General features: G+C 34.9%; 1 protein-coding gene across 4 annotated transcripts in view; it reads left to right on the plus strand.

Annotated features, from left to right (window-relative positions):
- LOC140439947 (odorant receptor 94b-like) overlaps positions 1-18757 on the plus strand; it is a 59078-nt gene that overhangs the window by 39676 nt on the left and 645 nt on the right. For 3 of the 4 annotated variants that reach the window (XM_072530141.1, XM_072530140.1, XM_072530138.1), the window contains exons 3-6: positions 1423-1641; positions 1698-1797; positions 4810-4914; positions 4965-5120. In XM_072530141.1, the coding sequence (XP_072386242.1) occupies positions 1423-1641; positions 1698-1797; positions 4810-4914; positions 4965-5120 (580 nt within the window). The remainder of the gene's footprint in view (positions 1-1422; positions 1642-1697; positions 1798-4809; positions 4915-4964; positions 5121-18757) is intronic. The other variant, XM_072530139.1, reaches the window with a different exon arrangement.

Below are 18757 nucleotides of genomic sequence, written 5' to 3' on the forward strand. Positions count from 1 at the left end.
CCTCAGCTACATGATGAAGAAACTACAAGAAGAATATACCAAGGCTGGCCTAGATATTAACCTCGCGAAAACAGAGTACCTATCTACAAGTGAAGAAGACATAGAAGATCTACAGATTGATGACAACGTAACAATCAAAGGAAAGGATAAATTCAAATACCTGGGGTTTATAATCACGAAAAAGGCAACAACAGAGGAAGAAATTACACAAAGATTAGGACAAACAAGAACAGCAATCCGACAACTTAACTCAGTATGGTGGGATAGACACCTAAATATGAAGACAAAAACGCAGATCTATAAAACATTAGTGCGAAGTATTATGACATATGGGGCTGAAAATTGGATCATAAACAAGAAAACCAGCAGTAAGATAGTAGCAACAGAGATGGAATGCCTGCGAAGATGCTGCAGAGTAACAAGAATGGATAGGAGAAGTAATGACGAAATAAAGCAAAGAACATCAATAGAAACAGACATACTAACATATATAGAACAAAAAAGACTAAAGTGGTATGGACATGTAAGAGAATAACCGAATGGAGCCCCATAGGAAGGAGGAAAAGAGGACGACCCCGAAAATCCTGGAGGAACGAAGTAGACGACGCCATCAGTAAGAGAGGACTAAACGATGGAGAATGGAACAACAGAGAGAGATGGAAACGGTTGAGCGAGGGAAGGCAGTGAATACTGTAGAATCCCTAAATATATATATACTTGTCCTTTATGTTTAAAGGAAGCGTTTAACATAAATATCGTAAGAATCATTTTCATCTTGAAATAACTCTTAAATTATTAAACATAATTAATTATTAAACCAAACATTAATTAATTATTAAACCAAACATTAAATTGGAGAAAAACTGGTGTTACGGACGCATTTAAAAGAATTACAACACTAAAATGGTACTGGGCAGGACATGTTGCCAGAGTCAGGGATGGAAGACGGACCAAGAAAATTTTAGAATGGCGACCTAGACACGATGCTCATCGTAATCGAGGACGTTCTTCAACAAGGTGGTCAGATGGCAACAAGCTCATCTAGCACAACTGGATTCAAGGTGCTCAAGATTGGATGCAAATATGTAATTATTTACGGGAGTAATTATTTACACTGAACCACAACTACAGAGAACATTTGGAGAGGATAGCAGTCCTCTTGAATCTTTGACTGGTCTTAAACTTTCCTGTGTCTTCTTTGTTAGTTTTAAGGTTACCTTTACACCATGTTCTATTAAGATCCCAACATATAAAAATATAATAAACATAAATTAAAACAAGCACGAGAAAGTTATACGTACTTCTAGAAACATATTATCTATACTTCTGTCACCATACATTCATAAATTATGTATTGATTTTATTTGTTGGGACGATTGTTCATGTCGATGTCGTTTTAATAATATGTTAAAATACTTTTAGCATTGTTGGAATGGACACATTATTCATGAATATAATGAACTGCGTGGGAATGAATCTTGAGATTATCCAAGGGGCTTTCCTTTCCATTCTTCCAAGAGCAGAGAAGAAAACAGACGGTCAATTGTTAACGCAGGACGGGCTATATAACACCGAAGAACTAACTATTACTTTAAGAGCGGAAATGAAGAAAATATCGCAGCATTTACAAGTTGTTTATAAGTAAGAATGATTTATACGGGTTATAAAGTACATATATAGTAACTGGATTTTTTTAGAGTTTGTGAGGACCTAGAAGATATTCATAAATATTTAACCCTTGCACAAGCTACAGCAACGTTATTTATTCTTTGTTCTTGTTTATATTTAGTATCAATGGTAAGTATTATTGAACGGCATTTAAAAAAATTATTTCAACTTTCGTCAACCATAGGTACTCCTACAAAACTACATTTTGCCCCAAGTTTATTTTATCTTCTTACATTTGTGCATAATTTGCACACTTTAATAAATTAACATTACTTTACCGAGGCAACCAACTTCACAATACATAAAAAATAAAATATCGTTTATAGTATTTTACATATATAAATGGGTGCACGTCACAATTTATTTAAAGTGACGTCACTTATATTTAAAATTTCCAGAACGTCAACCTTAGTGTTCAAATTTTCCTAACACAGCTAATAATTCGAAACCCATACGGAACTGGTCGATCGTTCATAGGCGTCAACATGGTATAATAATTAGAAAAATGTAATCATCATTATATTGGGAATTTTAGAATTATATTGATTAAATAACCACAAACATTTGTTATTATTAATAATATAAATTTTATGAAATAACTCTTTAAGTGTAGTATTTCACAAAATAACAATTTTAATTAAATATATTAGACAATTGTACGCAACTGATACGGGAATACTTCAAAATTTTTTGACAGTTCAGCGTGTGGCAAAATTGTTTAAAGTGTTGTTGCTTTTTTAGAGTAAGAATTTTGTTTATGTTTTGATTTCTTACACAATTTGATCATAATATATTATATATTAATAAATTGTATCTATAAATACATATTAAATTTAGATTAATAGCTCTAAAAACTAATTATTGTTGTGTATTGTGATTGTGCTATGCCAAAACAACTAAATAGTCTGTAGAAAGCTGATAAGCTTTCATATAAGATAGATTATTTTGAACAAGAAATAATGGCGGGACGTTTTTACTATTAATGCTCTAAAAGAGGTAAGTTTAAAATTTAGAATATCTAATTTTGTATTAAAATGTTTTCTTATGTATTTTAGTGTATTGAAGTAGTCTTAAAACTAAGTTTATTCTAAAGTGACAAATAAATCAATAAAAATAACACAATGTAGGGAGAAAATTATCAAAGATATATATATATATATATATATATATATATATATATATATATATATATATATATATATATATATATATGTATATATATATAATAACGGATTTATTACGGCTGTCGCCGCTTCTCCGCCCCCAATTTCCATCTTTTTCTGTCATATGCAGTTGCCTCTTCTAAGTCTCTTGCCGCCATTGCTTCATCAATATCGTTGCGCCAACTTCTCCGTGGTCGTCCTCTCTTTCTTCTTTCAGGAGGGATCCATTCCAGTACTCTCCTAGGCCATCTGTACTCTGGCATTCTTTTAACATGTCCGAACCAGATTAATTGTTTTCTTTCTATGTCATCATTGATATTTCTCTCCATTTTCATTTCGTTTCTTATTTGTTCGTTTCTAACTCTCTCCAGTTTCGATCTACCGCAGCTTCGTCTCAGATAATCCATTTCTGTCGTCATAAGTTTGTTTCTATTAGCTTTGGTGACGTCCCATACTTCCGAACTGTAAAGTGTAATATTTTGGACTATACTACAGTAAATGTGTTTTTTGGTTTCTAGTCGAATTGTTTTTTGCCAGAGAAGAGAGTTTAAGCATGGAAGACAAACAGCACAAAAGGAGACTCCATGTGTGTGGACACAAGTGTTTTGCTTGCGCGAAATATTTTTGTTCTGACTGTTTTTTTAAGGTGCATGCTGCCAAACTACAGTAATTTTTTTCATTAGCATTTATGTTAAGTTGTCGACTATTTTTTATACCATTTTTTAGCGTTACGCTACTTGTTAAATAAATATTTAAGCTAAAAAAGCGTTTTTACTACATTTTGATAAACGACCTTTATAAAAAAAAGTATAATACCATCTACAATAGCTACGGGATAAAATCATGGAACGGTTTTCTGAGGCCAAAACTTTAATTTCTCCATACAAAATGTACAAGCCGAGTGACTGCTTAGGTACTGGGTACACGGCATGCGGTTTTGTAAGTTTTACTGAGTACCATATATGGCGCTCAATATTTGAACTTTTCTTCTGAACTGAGTAGTATATGTGGTACTCAAATGACTCTTTGGCAATGCAAGTAAAAAGAGGCTAGCAGTCAACTTGTTAAGAATTATAATGTTAGTGACTCAAATTATGTATTTTAATGGTCAGCTGACCTCATTATATGACTAGTACCAACTACTGTATAGACATAAGTATTAACCAAATTTTCGATTTTACAGTCAAAATTTTACCATTTTGTTTTCATTTTTAAGTGGTAATCCTTATTTGTAGGTTTTTCACTGATGATGATCTGATCGAAAATTTTAATAAAAAAATTATAATAATAGTCTCCCGTTTTATACCGCTGTCGCGGCTTTGGGAGTATAGCAGGGTAGTCTGCTATATCTAGGGCCTACGGTATACAAGGAAGGTAACATGGCCAGTGCTACGCTTCAACCGTCTATTATTACCCCTGGTTTTACCCAAGGTACTCATTTTTATTCAGGCTGAGTCGACCTGGGGCCTATAGACATTTTTAAAATGTCTAAATGTTCTTGCCGGCGGTAGGATTCGAACTCCGGACCACCGGCTTGCGAGGCAAGTATCCTACCGCTTGCGCTACGCAGGCCCTGCGTATAAAAAAATTATACCATTTTAAAAAAAGTAGTGTTTACTTCATTGTAAGTTTTTTATTAACTATGGTATCCAGCCAACCACTGAGAATCTTGCTCTTAAATTTAAAAAATTAATAACGTCGACAATTTATACCTAGTGTATTGAATTAAGTTAAAGTTATGATGTTTTTCATATGCGCAAAACTGAGTTGCAGAAAAACTGAATTTAATTAATGTGACACGCATAAAAACGTCGATGTTTTTGTTTCCTGATAGTTTTGTCAAATTTGGAATATTATTTGCCAATACTCATCTATCTCTGAGCATGCTCTCTTATGCGGAAAATAATAATGGCACTTATGTTAACAGTAATTATTTCATGCATTTTGTCTTAAAAACTTTTTTGTTTTACTTTTGTAGACACCTTTTGGGAGTAAACAGTTTTTAGCAGAAATCGTATATATGATTGCCATGGGTTTTCAGTTAGCATTATATTGTTGGTTTGGTAATGAAGTGACACTTAAGGTAATAAGAAATATATATTATTTTAAAATTTCTTGACGCTTATTTTTCAGGCTGACAAAATGCCTTTTTATATCTGGCAATGTGATTGGTTAACTGCAGATAAGGAGTTTAAAATGTCTATGATCCTTAGCATGGCCAGGGCCAAAAGACCGCTCTATTTGACGGCCGGAAAATTTGCACCACTTACTCTACCAACATTTGTAGCGGTATGTATTATTAACTAATTTTTTTGCATAATAGCTATTATTAATTACCAGACATTTGCATATGCCTATGTTCGACTTTATTGATATCGAAGATGTAGAGCTCCATTGATAAGTTTTATTAGAGCCTATTTTATGGATTACATTTAATTATCAGACAATATTTTTTAAGGGTAGTCCTTGAGTATTACTATTGTCTTTATTCCCATTAGAATAATTTTACCACTTCAATTCCTACAATCTTTAAGGGACGAAGTTGCTGCTCGGCTGATTTTCGCAATTTACTCATCGGGAGTATTTCCTGTAGACACAATTCGTTTAGCAGGCTGTGTTGCATCAGTTCATAGAGAAGAAATTGAAAGTTTTCGTAGTATGAAGGCTTTACGAATGTCAACATTCTGCTCCCTTAGGGTTCTGAACTTCCTTGTTTGAGCTGCGTGTAAGCATTGCTAAGATTTTTCGATCGCCTCAAATATTTCTGTGTTTGCTGTAAGAGTACGAAGATTAACATCTAATGTTGATTTTTCCCCAATCTTGTAATAGCTGTTACTGATGTATTGTCTTAATGATGTGGAATAGTATAACTATCTTCCTTAATCTTTGGTGGACCTCTTTTTGGGAGTAGTTTTATCAGTGTTTTGGGTTACTGATACATTTCTCAGTTTGTTTGACTTGGTACTTATTTAGCCATTCAAAGTATTATTCACCTTTTTTTATTTTCTGTTTGTTTGTTTATTTAACCGTTTGTTTGTTTGTTAAATATGTTTATTATTTTTGTGGAAAAGTTTTTTTATGTCATACTACTTTTAGTTATTATTGCTTAGTTACGAGTTACATAATACTGTACTTTATGCCCTTACGGACATGAGGTATATTTTATGGCCCGCACAGACATAAAGACAAAAAAATTGATAACCTCTTAATAATATTTATTATTAAAGTTACAAAATATGGAATTAAATTATTATAACTAGGTGAAGTTTGTTTAGCAGTAAATGGTTGACTTCAATTAGTATCGACTATAAACATCCTGGGTTAATCGATACTAGTATAAAAGGCCCGGTTTCAGGTAAAATTTAAATATGTTTCCTGGTAAAATTTGTCAATCTTCATTTCTTAATGTTGATTTAATTGCGTACAATCCAAACTCATTATAATTTCATTAATATAGATAAGGCTTATATTGACGAAACTGTACTGATAAGAGGGTTTTTCGAATTCGATAGTAGTGCGCGATGGGTTCGCTAATCACTTTTTAAGTGGTTTTCAGGTATTTATATAATAAGTTTATTGAATTGAACACCAACCAGTATTTGTTTGGCTTTATGTATCACGGGAAGTGTTAAGTAGTATTACTCATTTTATTCATTACGTTTTCTATCATTATGTGGCGTCCGTGGGATAATAATAATGGGGCTTCTTCTAGTCTTCGGTAAAGAAGAAACATTTATCTGCAGATGCAAAGCAAATTGTAAAAACTAGGTACAGTACCTTACTTAAAAGAGGACTTGACACAACTTCTGCTACGAGTAAAATATGCGATTTGACGAAAATACCTTTGACCACAGTAAAAAGAATTACATCAAATCCCATAGAAACAAGAAAAAAAAAAACGTAAAGATTCTAGTTCCACCAAATGTATGGACGAAGCCGATAAGGACTTGATACGTCGAAAAGTCTGTACCATGTACGAAGAGCAACGCATACATACATTAAGAGCTCTGAAGCAACGGCTCAATGTTGACGAAACCCAAATAAGCTGTAGCCTCATCAGCTTATGGAAAATTTTGAAAAGTATGGTCTTTCGATATCGTATAATTGACAAAAGACAAGTAATTATGGAATCTCATAGACTACAAAAATGGCGTTATTTCGATAAGAAAATTCCGTTCTGAAAATCGTCCGACAATTTGACACACATGGTTTGACACACATTCAACGCGACCTAAAGGATTTGCCGATTCCTCCGGTAAATGGAAGACAACAGCTCCGTCAAATAAAGGTAAAAGAATAACGATTTTACATGCTGGATCAGAAAATGGTTGGGTTCCAAATGCCTTGTGGCTTTCTGCAAAGAATATTAAAGTCTCCTGCGTCGACTATCATGAAGATACAACGGCAGAACTTTTTGAAAAATGGTTCAAAAGTAATCTTATGCTAAACATTCCTCAAATTCCTCAATATTACATGGAGATGAATAATATGTATTTTGAAGAATATTACACCAAACAAGAGCTTATAGAAGTTTTAAAGGCATTTTCTATAAAAGAAAGTATATGTTTGTGATACATTGGCAGAGAAAATGGGACATGCAGTGCTGCGGCTTCTACCCTATTATTGTATGTTTAAACCCATAGAACATATATGTGGCACGAATTGAAGTCTAACGTGAGGTCACAAAATGTTTCTCCAACATTAAGTAGTACTGTTGTAAAGTTAATAAGAAAATGTGTCAATGATATTCTTCCAAGTAGTTGGAGAAATTCAGTCCGACACGTAATAAGTAAAGAAAATTCATATGTTAATGTAGATCATAATATAATTGAACCGATCATAATTAATTTAGATGAGGATAGCGATGGCGAAACAGAACTATGTGTGGAGTGATACTGTCATCAAATCTACAAATGTTACGGTTAAAAAAAACCACAAATTATTATTAATGTTTGTTTTTCTATAATCTTAACAATTAAAAAATAGATTAATTATAAATTATAAGGCAATATATTTTACATCCGTTTTTTTGTTTTTGTCGTCGTAATTATTGTAAATTTTGTGGAACCTTTGCTTAATTATAGGAGTACCGTCTAGTCAGTGTTAATTGTCAAAAAACCAACTCTGTCTACCTCGTTTGCTTATCGCTCCAGACCTGTCTTGACAATGGGCCAGGTCAGATAAATTTAATAATATTTACGACCGCACTTATTGAAGTCAACCATTTTCTGCTAAACAAATTTTATATAACATTATTTAGTAGAATTCGCATAAAACTGTCAATTTTTTGAAGATCCGGTAATAGATAGATTTGATATTTTTACTTTTTAGGTTTGACAGTCTCAGATGTTCATTTATGATCATATATGACATCATTTAGATTGTGAATACGATAAAAAACTAGTATGACATAAAAGTTTGTATGCACTGTGAGCATTACTAGATGTGTATACCCTCGGGCGTATACCGTGGTGCATAAATAACTATTAAGGTGTAATTTTGTTTGTTTTATGTTAGCCGTGTTTTATTCTATAGAGGGTGCAATTCTTGTGATGTAATTCTTCTTCTTGCACAGACATAAAACTTCTTTCTCAGCTAAAAGAATAATTACGTTATCTATGTTAACATTAATTTTGAAATTTTACCATTTCAAAGTGCTTATGTTATAAACATAGCATAATAGTCTTTATGTTCAAATTATGCAAGTAAGAATGTAAGTTTTATCATGTACTGAATTTTGCCAGCTTTCAACCAATATATTATTTAGTTGGGAACAAATATGTATGTATGTTCAATGTATACACAATGATATGGAGGAAGACGTAACACACTAAGTGTTACGGAGGATAACCTAATGGAGGCGTGAACTAGAGTAGCGTACGTCTCACTAGAATGGAGGCAATAACAATGCTCCGAGACTAGATGGAATCCCGAACAGCGCTCCAAGAACAGCCATAAAAAAATCAACTGCAATGTGCCTGGATGTCTACAATATTGCCTCAAGGAGGCTGTATACTGGATACAGCTGGTAAAATATAGAAACGAATAGTCCATCAAAGAATCGAAGCAGCAGTCGCAGTTGATCCGCTGCTTAACACCAACCACTATAGTTTTCGAAGAGGACAATCAACACTAAATGCGATTAACCTTGTCGTTAACACAGATAAGGATGCGATCGCAGGGACCAGATGGACGAAGGATATGAAGAAGTACTATCTGGTAGCCATATTGGCTATCAAAAATGCTTTCAATTCCGCCAACTGGGACTGCATTATTCGGGCTCTCACCAAAATGAATGTACCGACATATCTAAGTAGGATGGTTACTGATCGACTTTTGAAGTATGATACAATTCTCACTCGCTTCACCTATTCTCATTCGCTTGACTGTCGAATGGTTCAGTGAATGTGGGTTCGAGCCCCAGCTCGGTGTACAGAAAAATAAAAAAGGCTAACGCAGCAGTTAAAACTCTAGATGAATCTGCGGCTTAGACTAAAATATGCTGGTGTCTGATCGGCCTATGGTGGAGCAGTACGGCAAGAGATAAGGGCTTGCGGCTCGGTGATACTCCTCATAGATCCCAAACAAACAAATTCTTGGGACGATTATCTACTTTTCTCTTCCTTGAGAACCAAATGCAAAGAACTAAGCAGGTCATGTCATGAAATTTATATAAGTCAAACTGAATCTAGAATTAGTTCAAACGTAAAGCACTTTTGGAATTTTGTTAACAGCAAACGCAAAAATAATGGTCTACCAAACACAATGTTTTTTGGAAACACAATGCTTAATAATGGTGCAGATATCGTTAATAGCTTTGCGCAATGCTTTCAAAATATTTACAGAGCAAATGATGATGATTTAATACAGCCCATCTTAGAGTATGAGAAAACAGTGAGTCTAAATTCTTGTAATGTATCTATTGAAATCATATTTGAAAAATTAGCCAATTTAGACATTTATAAGGGCTCTGGGCCAGATGGAATTCCACCCATACTATTAAAAAAATGTAGATGTACTTTAACCCATACCTTATATTTTCTGTTTTCTCATTCACTTGATTCAGGTATTTGTCCAAGTTTGTGGAAATCTAGTTTTATTGTTCCTATTCATAAATCAGGTGACAGGAGTAACATAGCTAACTACAGACCAATAAGCATTCTTTCTTCTATTCCTAAAATACTAGAGAGTATAATATGTGACTCTATTAAAACACCTTTATGCAATGTAATAATTGAAGAGCAACATGGTTTTCTTTCAGGTAGATCAACTTCGACAAATCTTTTACTTTTCACGCAATACATATCTGATGCTTTGGAAAGGAGACTACAGGTGGATGCTATTTATACAGATTTCTCCAAAGCATTTGACACTGTGAATCATAAATTGTTGTGTAACAAGCTTAAAACTATTGGATTTACAGGCAATCTGTATAACTGGTTATGTAGTTACCTAACTAGCAGAATACAACTTGTTAAAATTAAACACTTTCAATCTAGTGAAATCTCCGTAACATCTGGTGTTCCACAAGGAAGCCACTTAGGGCCTTTCCTTTTTAATATATTTGTTAATGACATTAAATCTCAAATTAACTCTAAATTTTTGCTATTTGCTGATGATTTAAAAATCTATAGAATTGTCGAAGACGTCTCAGATTGTGAAAAACTCCAAATTGATATTAACAAAATTATGGCATGGTGCAATTGGAACCAAATGAGCATTAATGTTGGAAAATGTCACTTTATTAGTTTCAGTAGAAGAATTAACAACCTCTGTTCACGCCTCTATCCAATTTAAGTTTATGTTATACATTTTTACAACCCGGCAACATAGTAGCGTAGGAAAATATATTAGGCCATATGTGAAGATAAGGCGAGTCCCTTAAGGCACCCCAAAGAAGACAGCACTCAAGTACGAGACGGGATCGGTGATACAACATTAGAGCGAGCGGACATAATACTTAATAAGCGTTATATATATTCATGTATTGTGTAATTCAAAATAAAATCAGTTTTGTTTTCGCACGGAGTTTGATTATTAACCAGCGGCACAAGCGAAGTGCATATCAAGCATTATCCATGGTCTATTCGAGCCGAATCATCAAATTCTTGTGTTGAAACAGTGTAAATTCACCGAATTCCGAACTCATATTTGTGTCATCAAATTAGCGGGCGAAATAGTGCATTCATAGTGGCCCGAGCGCGTTATAGACTGTCGAACGTTAATCTTAAGACAGTTACATAATTGGACAACTGTGGGTTTAAAATCTGTGAATACAAGTTGAGGCAGATCCTTGGCGCCAGGAGGCTAGAGCTGTTAGAATAAACATACAATATTTTGGTGAGCATTATCCATTTCACATTCCCTTATTTATCAGTCTTTGTACCTTTATTCTGCACATGTGATAATTCTGAGAACGTTAGGGTCGAATATCAAGCGATTTATATTCTGTTTCTGTTTACTGTATAATTCATTATAAAATTATGGAGAATTTAAAGCGAAAAAGGGGCGGTTTTAAATGCAAACTCACAATATTTTCGAAATTTATATTAGCGTTAAATGATAAAATAACTAAGGGTGAAACGATTTCAGATTTAGAAGTATTACAGGCTATTGAAATGGTAAATAATATAGAACATTTACAGGGCGAATTCGATGAAGTTCAGGGGCAAATAGAAAATACGGTTCAATTTGAATTATTAGAGGATGAATATACGGAACGCGAAGAATTCTATAACAAATATTATTCACAATTAGCGGTAGCGCGAAAAATCATTCGCGATAATCAACAAGTAGCTTGTATAGAAAGCGATAAAGCAAGTGAGCGCTCTAAGAATTCATATACAGGGCATTGTATTGAACTTAAACCTATCGAGTTACCAAAATTTGATGGTAATTATAATAATTGGTTAGATTTTGCAGATCTTTTTGAATCTTTAGTTAACAGAAATGAGTACTTAGACAATATAAGGCGTTTTCATTATTTACGAAGTTCATTACAGGGCGGTGCGGCGCAGGTCATACGAACATTAGAGTTTACCGCCGAAAACTATGCAGTTGCGTGGAAATTAATTAGGGAAAGGTACGATAATAAGAGATTATTAATTTCCAATCATGTTAATGCCTTATTTAATATAGAGCCAATACATAAAGAGTCATCTAATAGATTGCGGCAATTAGTTGACATTTTTTCGAAGCATTTATACGCGTTAAAGCAGCTAGGGCTACCTACTGATTCGTGGGACATACTCCTTATTCATATTATTTCTTGTAAGTTCGATACATCGACTTTACGCGCATGGGAGAATAGCAAAACACATAATGAAATTCCTAGTTTTGATGATTTTAAAACGTTTTTAAAATCAAGGGCGGACCTCTTAGAATCTCTTGAGGTAAATCAAGCTGAAAAACAAAATACACGGAATATTTCTCAGGCGGGCGCATATCCACGGAATACGAAATATTCACATAACATTCGCGGTCTATATTCATCACAGGGAACTTTAAATAAATCGGATAATACACAGTGTTGCCCTATTTGCAAAAGGGAACACTACATTTATCAATGCGGCGAATTTTCAAAACTTTCATCTAGGGACAGGTTTGATAAAGTAAGACAGGTCAATCTTTGCACGAATTGTCTTAAACCTGGACATTTCTATAAGCGGTGTAGACAATCAACATGCAAGAAATGCGCGTCAAAACACCATACGTTATTGCATCCAGATAGATCAAGCGAACAGAACGCAACTTTAGTTCATCAACCGGTAGAAAACGCGAGCGATATACGATCTGCAGATAATATACAAGGTAGTTTAAACACTACCAATTTGTCAGTTTCGGCAGTTAGCGCTGCAGATCAAACTATACTGTCCACAGTATTAGTTAATATTTTTGACAGCCAAGGTAAGGCATACATAGTGCGAGCTTTGTTAGATTGCGGTTCACAAAGCTCATTCATAACCGAAAATTTATGCGATAAACTTAGATTAAAAACGACAAGCGCGAACATATCAGTCATGGGCATAAATAATATTGCATCTCCCGTTCGATTCAAATGCGAAATAAATATACAGTCGCGTAGCGATATAACTTTTCATAAAACTTTAAATTGTTTCGTAATACCAGAAATTACGGGGTGCGTGCCGGCATCTGAAATAAACATTAGCGATTTGCAGATACCTAAACATTTAAAATTAGCGGATAATCATTTTCATAAACCACAAAAGGTCGAATTGTTGATAGGAAGTGATCTATTTTGGCAAATACTGGGCGCAAACAGAATTAGTTTAGGTAAAAATAAACCATTCATGCAAGAAACAATGTTTGGCTGGATCATAGCAGGGCCGTATATCAGCCAAAACAAAGCATCAGAAAAGCGAATAACTAAGTGTAATTTCACAAACACAATCGAAGTTACAGAACAGCTAAGTAAGTTCTGGGAACTTGAAGAGGTTTTCAATGGAAAACCTGCACTCTCGGGCGAAGAAATTGCATGCGAAAAACATTTCGAAGATACGGTGAAACGCGACGCGACAGGCAAATTCATAGTATCATTGCCATTCAAGGAATCGATAAGTTCACTCGGTGATTCATTTCGTCAAGCAAAAAATAGATTTTTAAATCTCGAGCGTAAGTTGAATAAAGATGCCAATCTTAAAACTCTTTATAGCGAATTCATCCAGGAATATAAAGAATTAGGACATATGAAAGGTTTATGCAGAATTACGGAAGCGGCAACAGACTTTAGGGTAAATACTACATTTTATTTTATGCCACATCATCCAGTTTTAAAAGAAAATTCTTTGACGACACGTTTGCGCGTTGTGTTCGATTGTAGTGCGCCAACTACAAACGGCATTTCATTAAATAGTATTCAAATGGCCGGACCAACCTTACAAAATGATTTACTCTCCATTTTATTGCGTTTTAGAACACACTTATATGTAGTTAGTGCGGATATAGAAAAAATGTACCGTCAGGTATTGGTTGCAGATGATCAAAAATCCTTACAATGTATCTTATGGCGAAATAATCCGGAAGAACCGATTGAAATATTTCAGTTACAAACAGTTACATACGGTATGAAATGCTCTTCTTACTTAGCGATTAAATGTCTAATGACGTTGGCAGAGGAGCAAGAAGCTACAAATCCTAACATTGCTAGCATTATTAAATCCGATTTTTATGTGGACGACCTTTTGACAGGTTTTGATTCAAAACAGAAAGCGCGCGAAGCATGTAAACAACTTTTTGAGGTCCTCAAAGGCGGAGGATTTACATTGCGTAAATTCTATTCAAATGATCCTGAAATATTGAGAGATATACCGGATAATTCAACTACGGGTTCCGTTATTCAATTCGGTGAAAACGAGAAGGCGAAAACTTTGGGATTATTGTACTCACCGCAATCAGATACTATGTTTTATAGCATAAGTTCATCTCTAGGCCATATAATCACAAAGCGAACTTTATTATCGGACATAGCTCAAATTTTTGATCCCTTGGGTCTATTAAGTGCGTGTACCATCATAGCGAAAATTATGTTACAACAACTATGGCTCGAGCGTCTTTCATGGGATGATCCCATACCGGAGCATTTAGCAAATAATTATTTACAGTTTAGGAATAAATTAGGAAGCTTAAACAATTTAAAAATACCTCGGCATGTTATATGTTTTAGTAAAGTCAAACTAGAACTTCATGGATTTTGCGACTCCTCAGAAAAGGCGTACGGTGCTTGCATATTCATTAAATCTACCGATTCGTTAGGCAGGTCGTATTCATTCTTATTATGTGCAAAAAGCAAGGTTGCGCCCTTAAAGCCAGTTACCTTGCCGCGTTTAGAGCTCTGTGGAGCAGTAATTTTATCGCGTTTGACCAATAAGGTCAAAAATTCATTAAATGTGCAATTCGATACGTGTTACCTCTGGACAGATTCATCGATAGTACTTAGTTGGTTGAAAACAGCAGCCAATGCATTGAAGACGTTTGTTAGTAACCGCGTAGCAGAGATCCAGGAAACCACTTCGTTTGCGCAGTGGCGTCATGTGCCAGGCAAGGATAATCCTGCAGATCTAGTGTCCAGAGGCGTGGAACCAGATAAAATAATGGAGTGCAACTTGTGGTGGCATGGACCGGAGTGGATCGTGCAAGATTCAGATAAATGGCCAAATTTACAAGTTGTCCCTACTGAAACAAGCGAAACAAGGAAAAACATAAAGGTTTTTACGAATAAACTTGATGAAACACAGAATACGGAAGTATTCTCATTTGAGCGCTTCTCTAATATTTTACGTTTAAAAAGAACCGCTGCATATGTGTTCAGATTCATCCGCATGTGTAAAAATAAGGAAAGAACTTCTGAACCCCTTTCTTTGGATGAAATACATTCTGCATTTAATCGTATTCTAAAACTGTGTCAATCACAGTCATTTTCTAATGAAATAAAGCATTTGAACCAAAAAGGATCTTTAGATAAAAACAGCAAACTTATAAATTTATCTCCATTTCTTGATGATCAGGGCATCATGAGAGTAGGCGGGCGTTTAAAGCATTCCGAGTTTACGTATGACAAAAAACATCCCATCATTTTAGCGGCAGATCATATAGTTACGTCGTTAATATTTAATCATTTTCACAAGGATCTTATGCATGCTGGTCCTCAGCTTTTACTTGCAACTATAAGAGAAACTTTCTGGCCGTTATCAGGAAGAAATTTAGCGCGACGTACCGTACACAAATGTGTAAAATGTTTTAGATTAAAATCTAAATCCATTCAGCCAATAATGGGTGACCTACCTGCCCAGCGTCTCGCAGGTGGCCCACCGTTTATTGTAACAGGTGTAGATTATGCGGGCCCTTTCTTAATTCGCGATAGAAAGGGTCGAGGTTGTAAACTAATAAAGAGTTACATGTGTCTTTTTATTTGTTTTTGTACGAAGGCCATACATTTAGAATTAGTTACAGAACTGTCTAAGGAATCATTTCTGTTGGCCTTTAAAAGATTTATTGCGCGAAGAGGCAAGCCTCAAAAGATGGTCTCCGACAATGGAACCAATTTTATAGCAGCTAGTTCGGAGTTAAAATTGTTAAGCACATTTTTAGAGCAGCACACTCCCGCGATAAGAGAATCCTTGCTAAAGAATAATATTTCGTGGTCCTTCATACCTCCCTATTCTCCACATTTTGGCGGACTGTGGGAAAGCGGAGTAAGAACAGTTAAGCATCATTTGCATAGGGTTTTGGGAAACGCGCACTTAACGTTCGAGGAATTTTATTCGTTGCTTGTGCAGATTGAAGCTATAATAAATTCCCGACCGATTCATCCTTTATCCTGTGATCCAAATGATCTCTCCCCATTAACCCCTGCACATTTTCTCATCGGAAGACCACTTATTACCAATCCAGATCCAGATTTGCGTCATGTTCCAGTTAATCGGCTCTCAAAATTCCAGCATATTCAGCAGCTTTCTCAGCATATATGGGAACGATGGAACAAAGAATACATCTCCGAACTACAAAAACGCACGAAATGGACTACTACTAACGGTGAAGTTGCGGAAAACACGTTAGTGCTCATAAAAGAGGACAATTTACCTCCATTAAGGTGGAAGTTAGGTCGCGTGATCGAACTTTTACGCGGCAGTGATGGTGTAGCCAGAGTTTTTAGGATAAAGACAGACAATGGTATCATAACTCGTTCTTTTTCCAAGGTGTGCCCGCTACCCGTTTCGGACTAAGCGTAGTTTAAACATTTGAACATTTAGCATTAGCAGACGATTTTGTTGGCAGTGTTTGCCAAGGCGGGGGCCATGTTCACGCCTCTATCCAATTTAAGTTTATGTTATACATTTTTACAACCCGGCAACATAGTAGCGTAGGAAAATATATTAGGCCATATGTGAAGATAAGGCGAGTCCCTTAAGGCACCCCAAAGAAGACAGCACTCAAGTACGAGACGGGATCGGTGATACAACATTAGAGCGAGCGGACATAATACTTAATAAGCGTTATATATATTCATGTATTGTGTAATTCAAAATAAAATCAGTTTTGTTTTCGCACGGAGTTTGATTATTAACCAGCGGCACAAGCGAAGTGCATATCAAGCAAATCCAACCTCTCTTATAATTACAAATTAGCTGAAGAACCACTGAAGGCTGTCTCAACTGTAAGAGATCTAGGTGTTCAATTAGATTCCAAACTAAATTTTTGCCCTCATTTTGATTATGTGAATAACCAGGCATTTAAAATGTTAGGCTTCAGAACCTCTAGATGTTTGCATAACATTAATTCCATCAGACTGATTTATATTTCCCTAGTAAGATCTGTTCTTGAGTATTGCTCAGTCGTTTGGTCACCCACTTATGAAGTCCATATAGCCAAGCTTGAAAAAGTCCAAAATAAATTCATTAGGTACTTAAGTTTTAAATTACACAAACCTTTAAGCGACCATTCCTACTCAGAAATTAGAAATACATTAAATCTTCTTAGGCTATCTTCCAGACGGATGTATGCTGATGTTTTGTTTCTTCATAAACTACTGAATTCAAAAATTAATTGCAATGATCTACTGTCTCTAATCGACTTTAATGTTCCCTCTAGAGTTACTAGAACATCTCATAATTTTGCAATTCAATTTCATCGCTCTAACTTTGGTAGGCATTCTTCACTGAGTAGAATCATTCTAAATGGAAATAGAATAGACTTTGATTTGTTGCTGTGCGCTTCGGAAAATGTCTGTAGAATGTGTTTAAAAAAAATTTTGTAATTTTATGTGATCTGTATTTGCTATGTGCTTTATATAGTTTTATTATTTGTTTTTTTTTCTATATGGCTGCATCGCCAATTCTTTTCATACATATTTGCTATATCTTTGTAATTATTGTATCACTAGATAATACTTGTAATACTTTGTGTATATATTGAATTGGGTGGTATCCCGTTAATAAATAAATAAATAAATAAATCCCTACCGGAACAGCGTGGCGCCTAAATACCGGTATATATATATATATATATATATATATATATATATATATATATATATATATATATATATATATATATATATATATATATATATATATATATATATATATATATATATATATATATATATATATATATATACAAAGTCCGGTCCGAACTATGGAGTGTGGAGGTGTACCACGGGGCTCTGTGCTTGGCGATATTTTATGAAATATTATGTATTATGGGTTACTAAAGCTAGAATTGCCAAGGGATGCTAATATCGTGGCTCTGCCGGTAATGTGGCTGTGGTGATCGTCGCAAAGCACCTTGAAGAAATAAATCTCACGTTCGACATCATGTTCTAGTGAATCTGCCAGTCGATGAACACAGTCAATTTAAAACTAGCCAAGCACAACACTAAGGCAGTGCTTATTACTAATCAGACACACGTGGAAACTGTAACGTTGAGCATTACAGAACACGAAATCACATCATAGTCATTTGATCGGTACTTGAAGTGATTATTGATATCCGACATAGGATCAGGCAGCAAGTGGAACATGTTAGTGCTAAAGCGTTAGTACTAACGGCAGCCTTATCACGGCTAATATCGGATGTAGGTAACCAGTACTCACGAATGAAGGTCCCATCAGTATATCATCTGAGCGCTGTGAGATTTACCAGGTATCGTAACATACGACATACCAGGCAGAACATCTAGTCCCGATGGTATGTAAAAGTATTTTCCTACCTCTCGAAAACACACACACACACACAATAACAAATGTTCTTCTTCTTCTTCTTAGCCTTCTATCGTCCATGTTTGGACATAGACCTCTCCCAACTCCTTCCATCGGTCTCTATCATGAGCAACATATTTCCAATTTGTTCCGGCTATTCTTTTAATGTCATCAACCCATCTCATCTGTGGTCTTCCTCTTGGTCGTTTA

The sequence above is a fragment of the Diabrotica undecimpunctata genome, chromosome 4, assembly GCF_040954645.1.
Source record: "Diabrotica undecimpunctata isolate CICGRU chromosome 4, icDiaUnde3, whole genome shotgun sequence".
NCBI classification, from domain to species: Eukaryota; Metazoa; Arthropoda; class Insecta; order Coleoptera; family Chrysomelidae; genus Diabrotica; species Diabrotica undecimpunctata.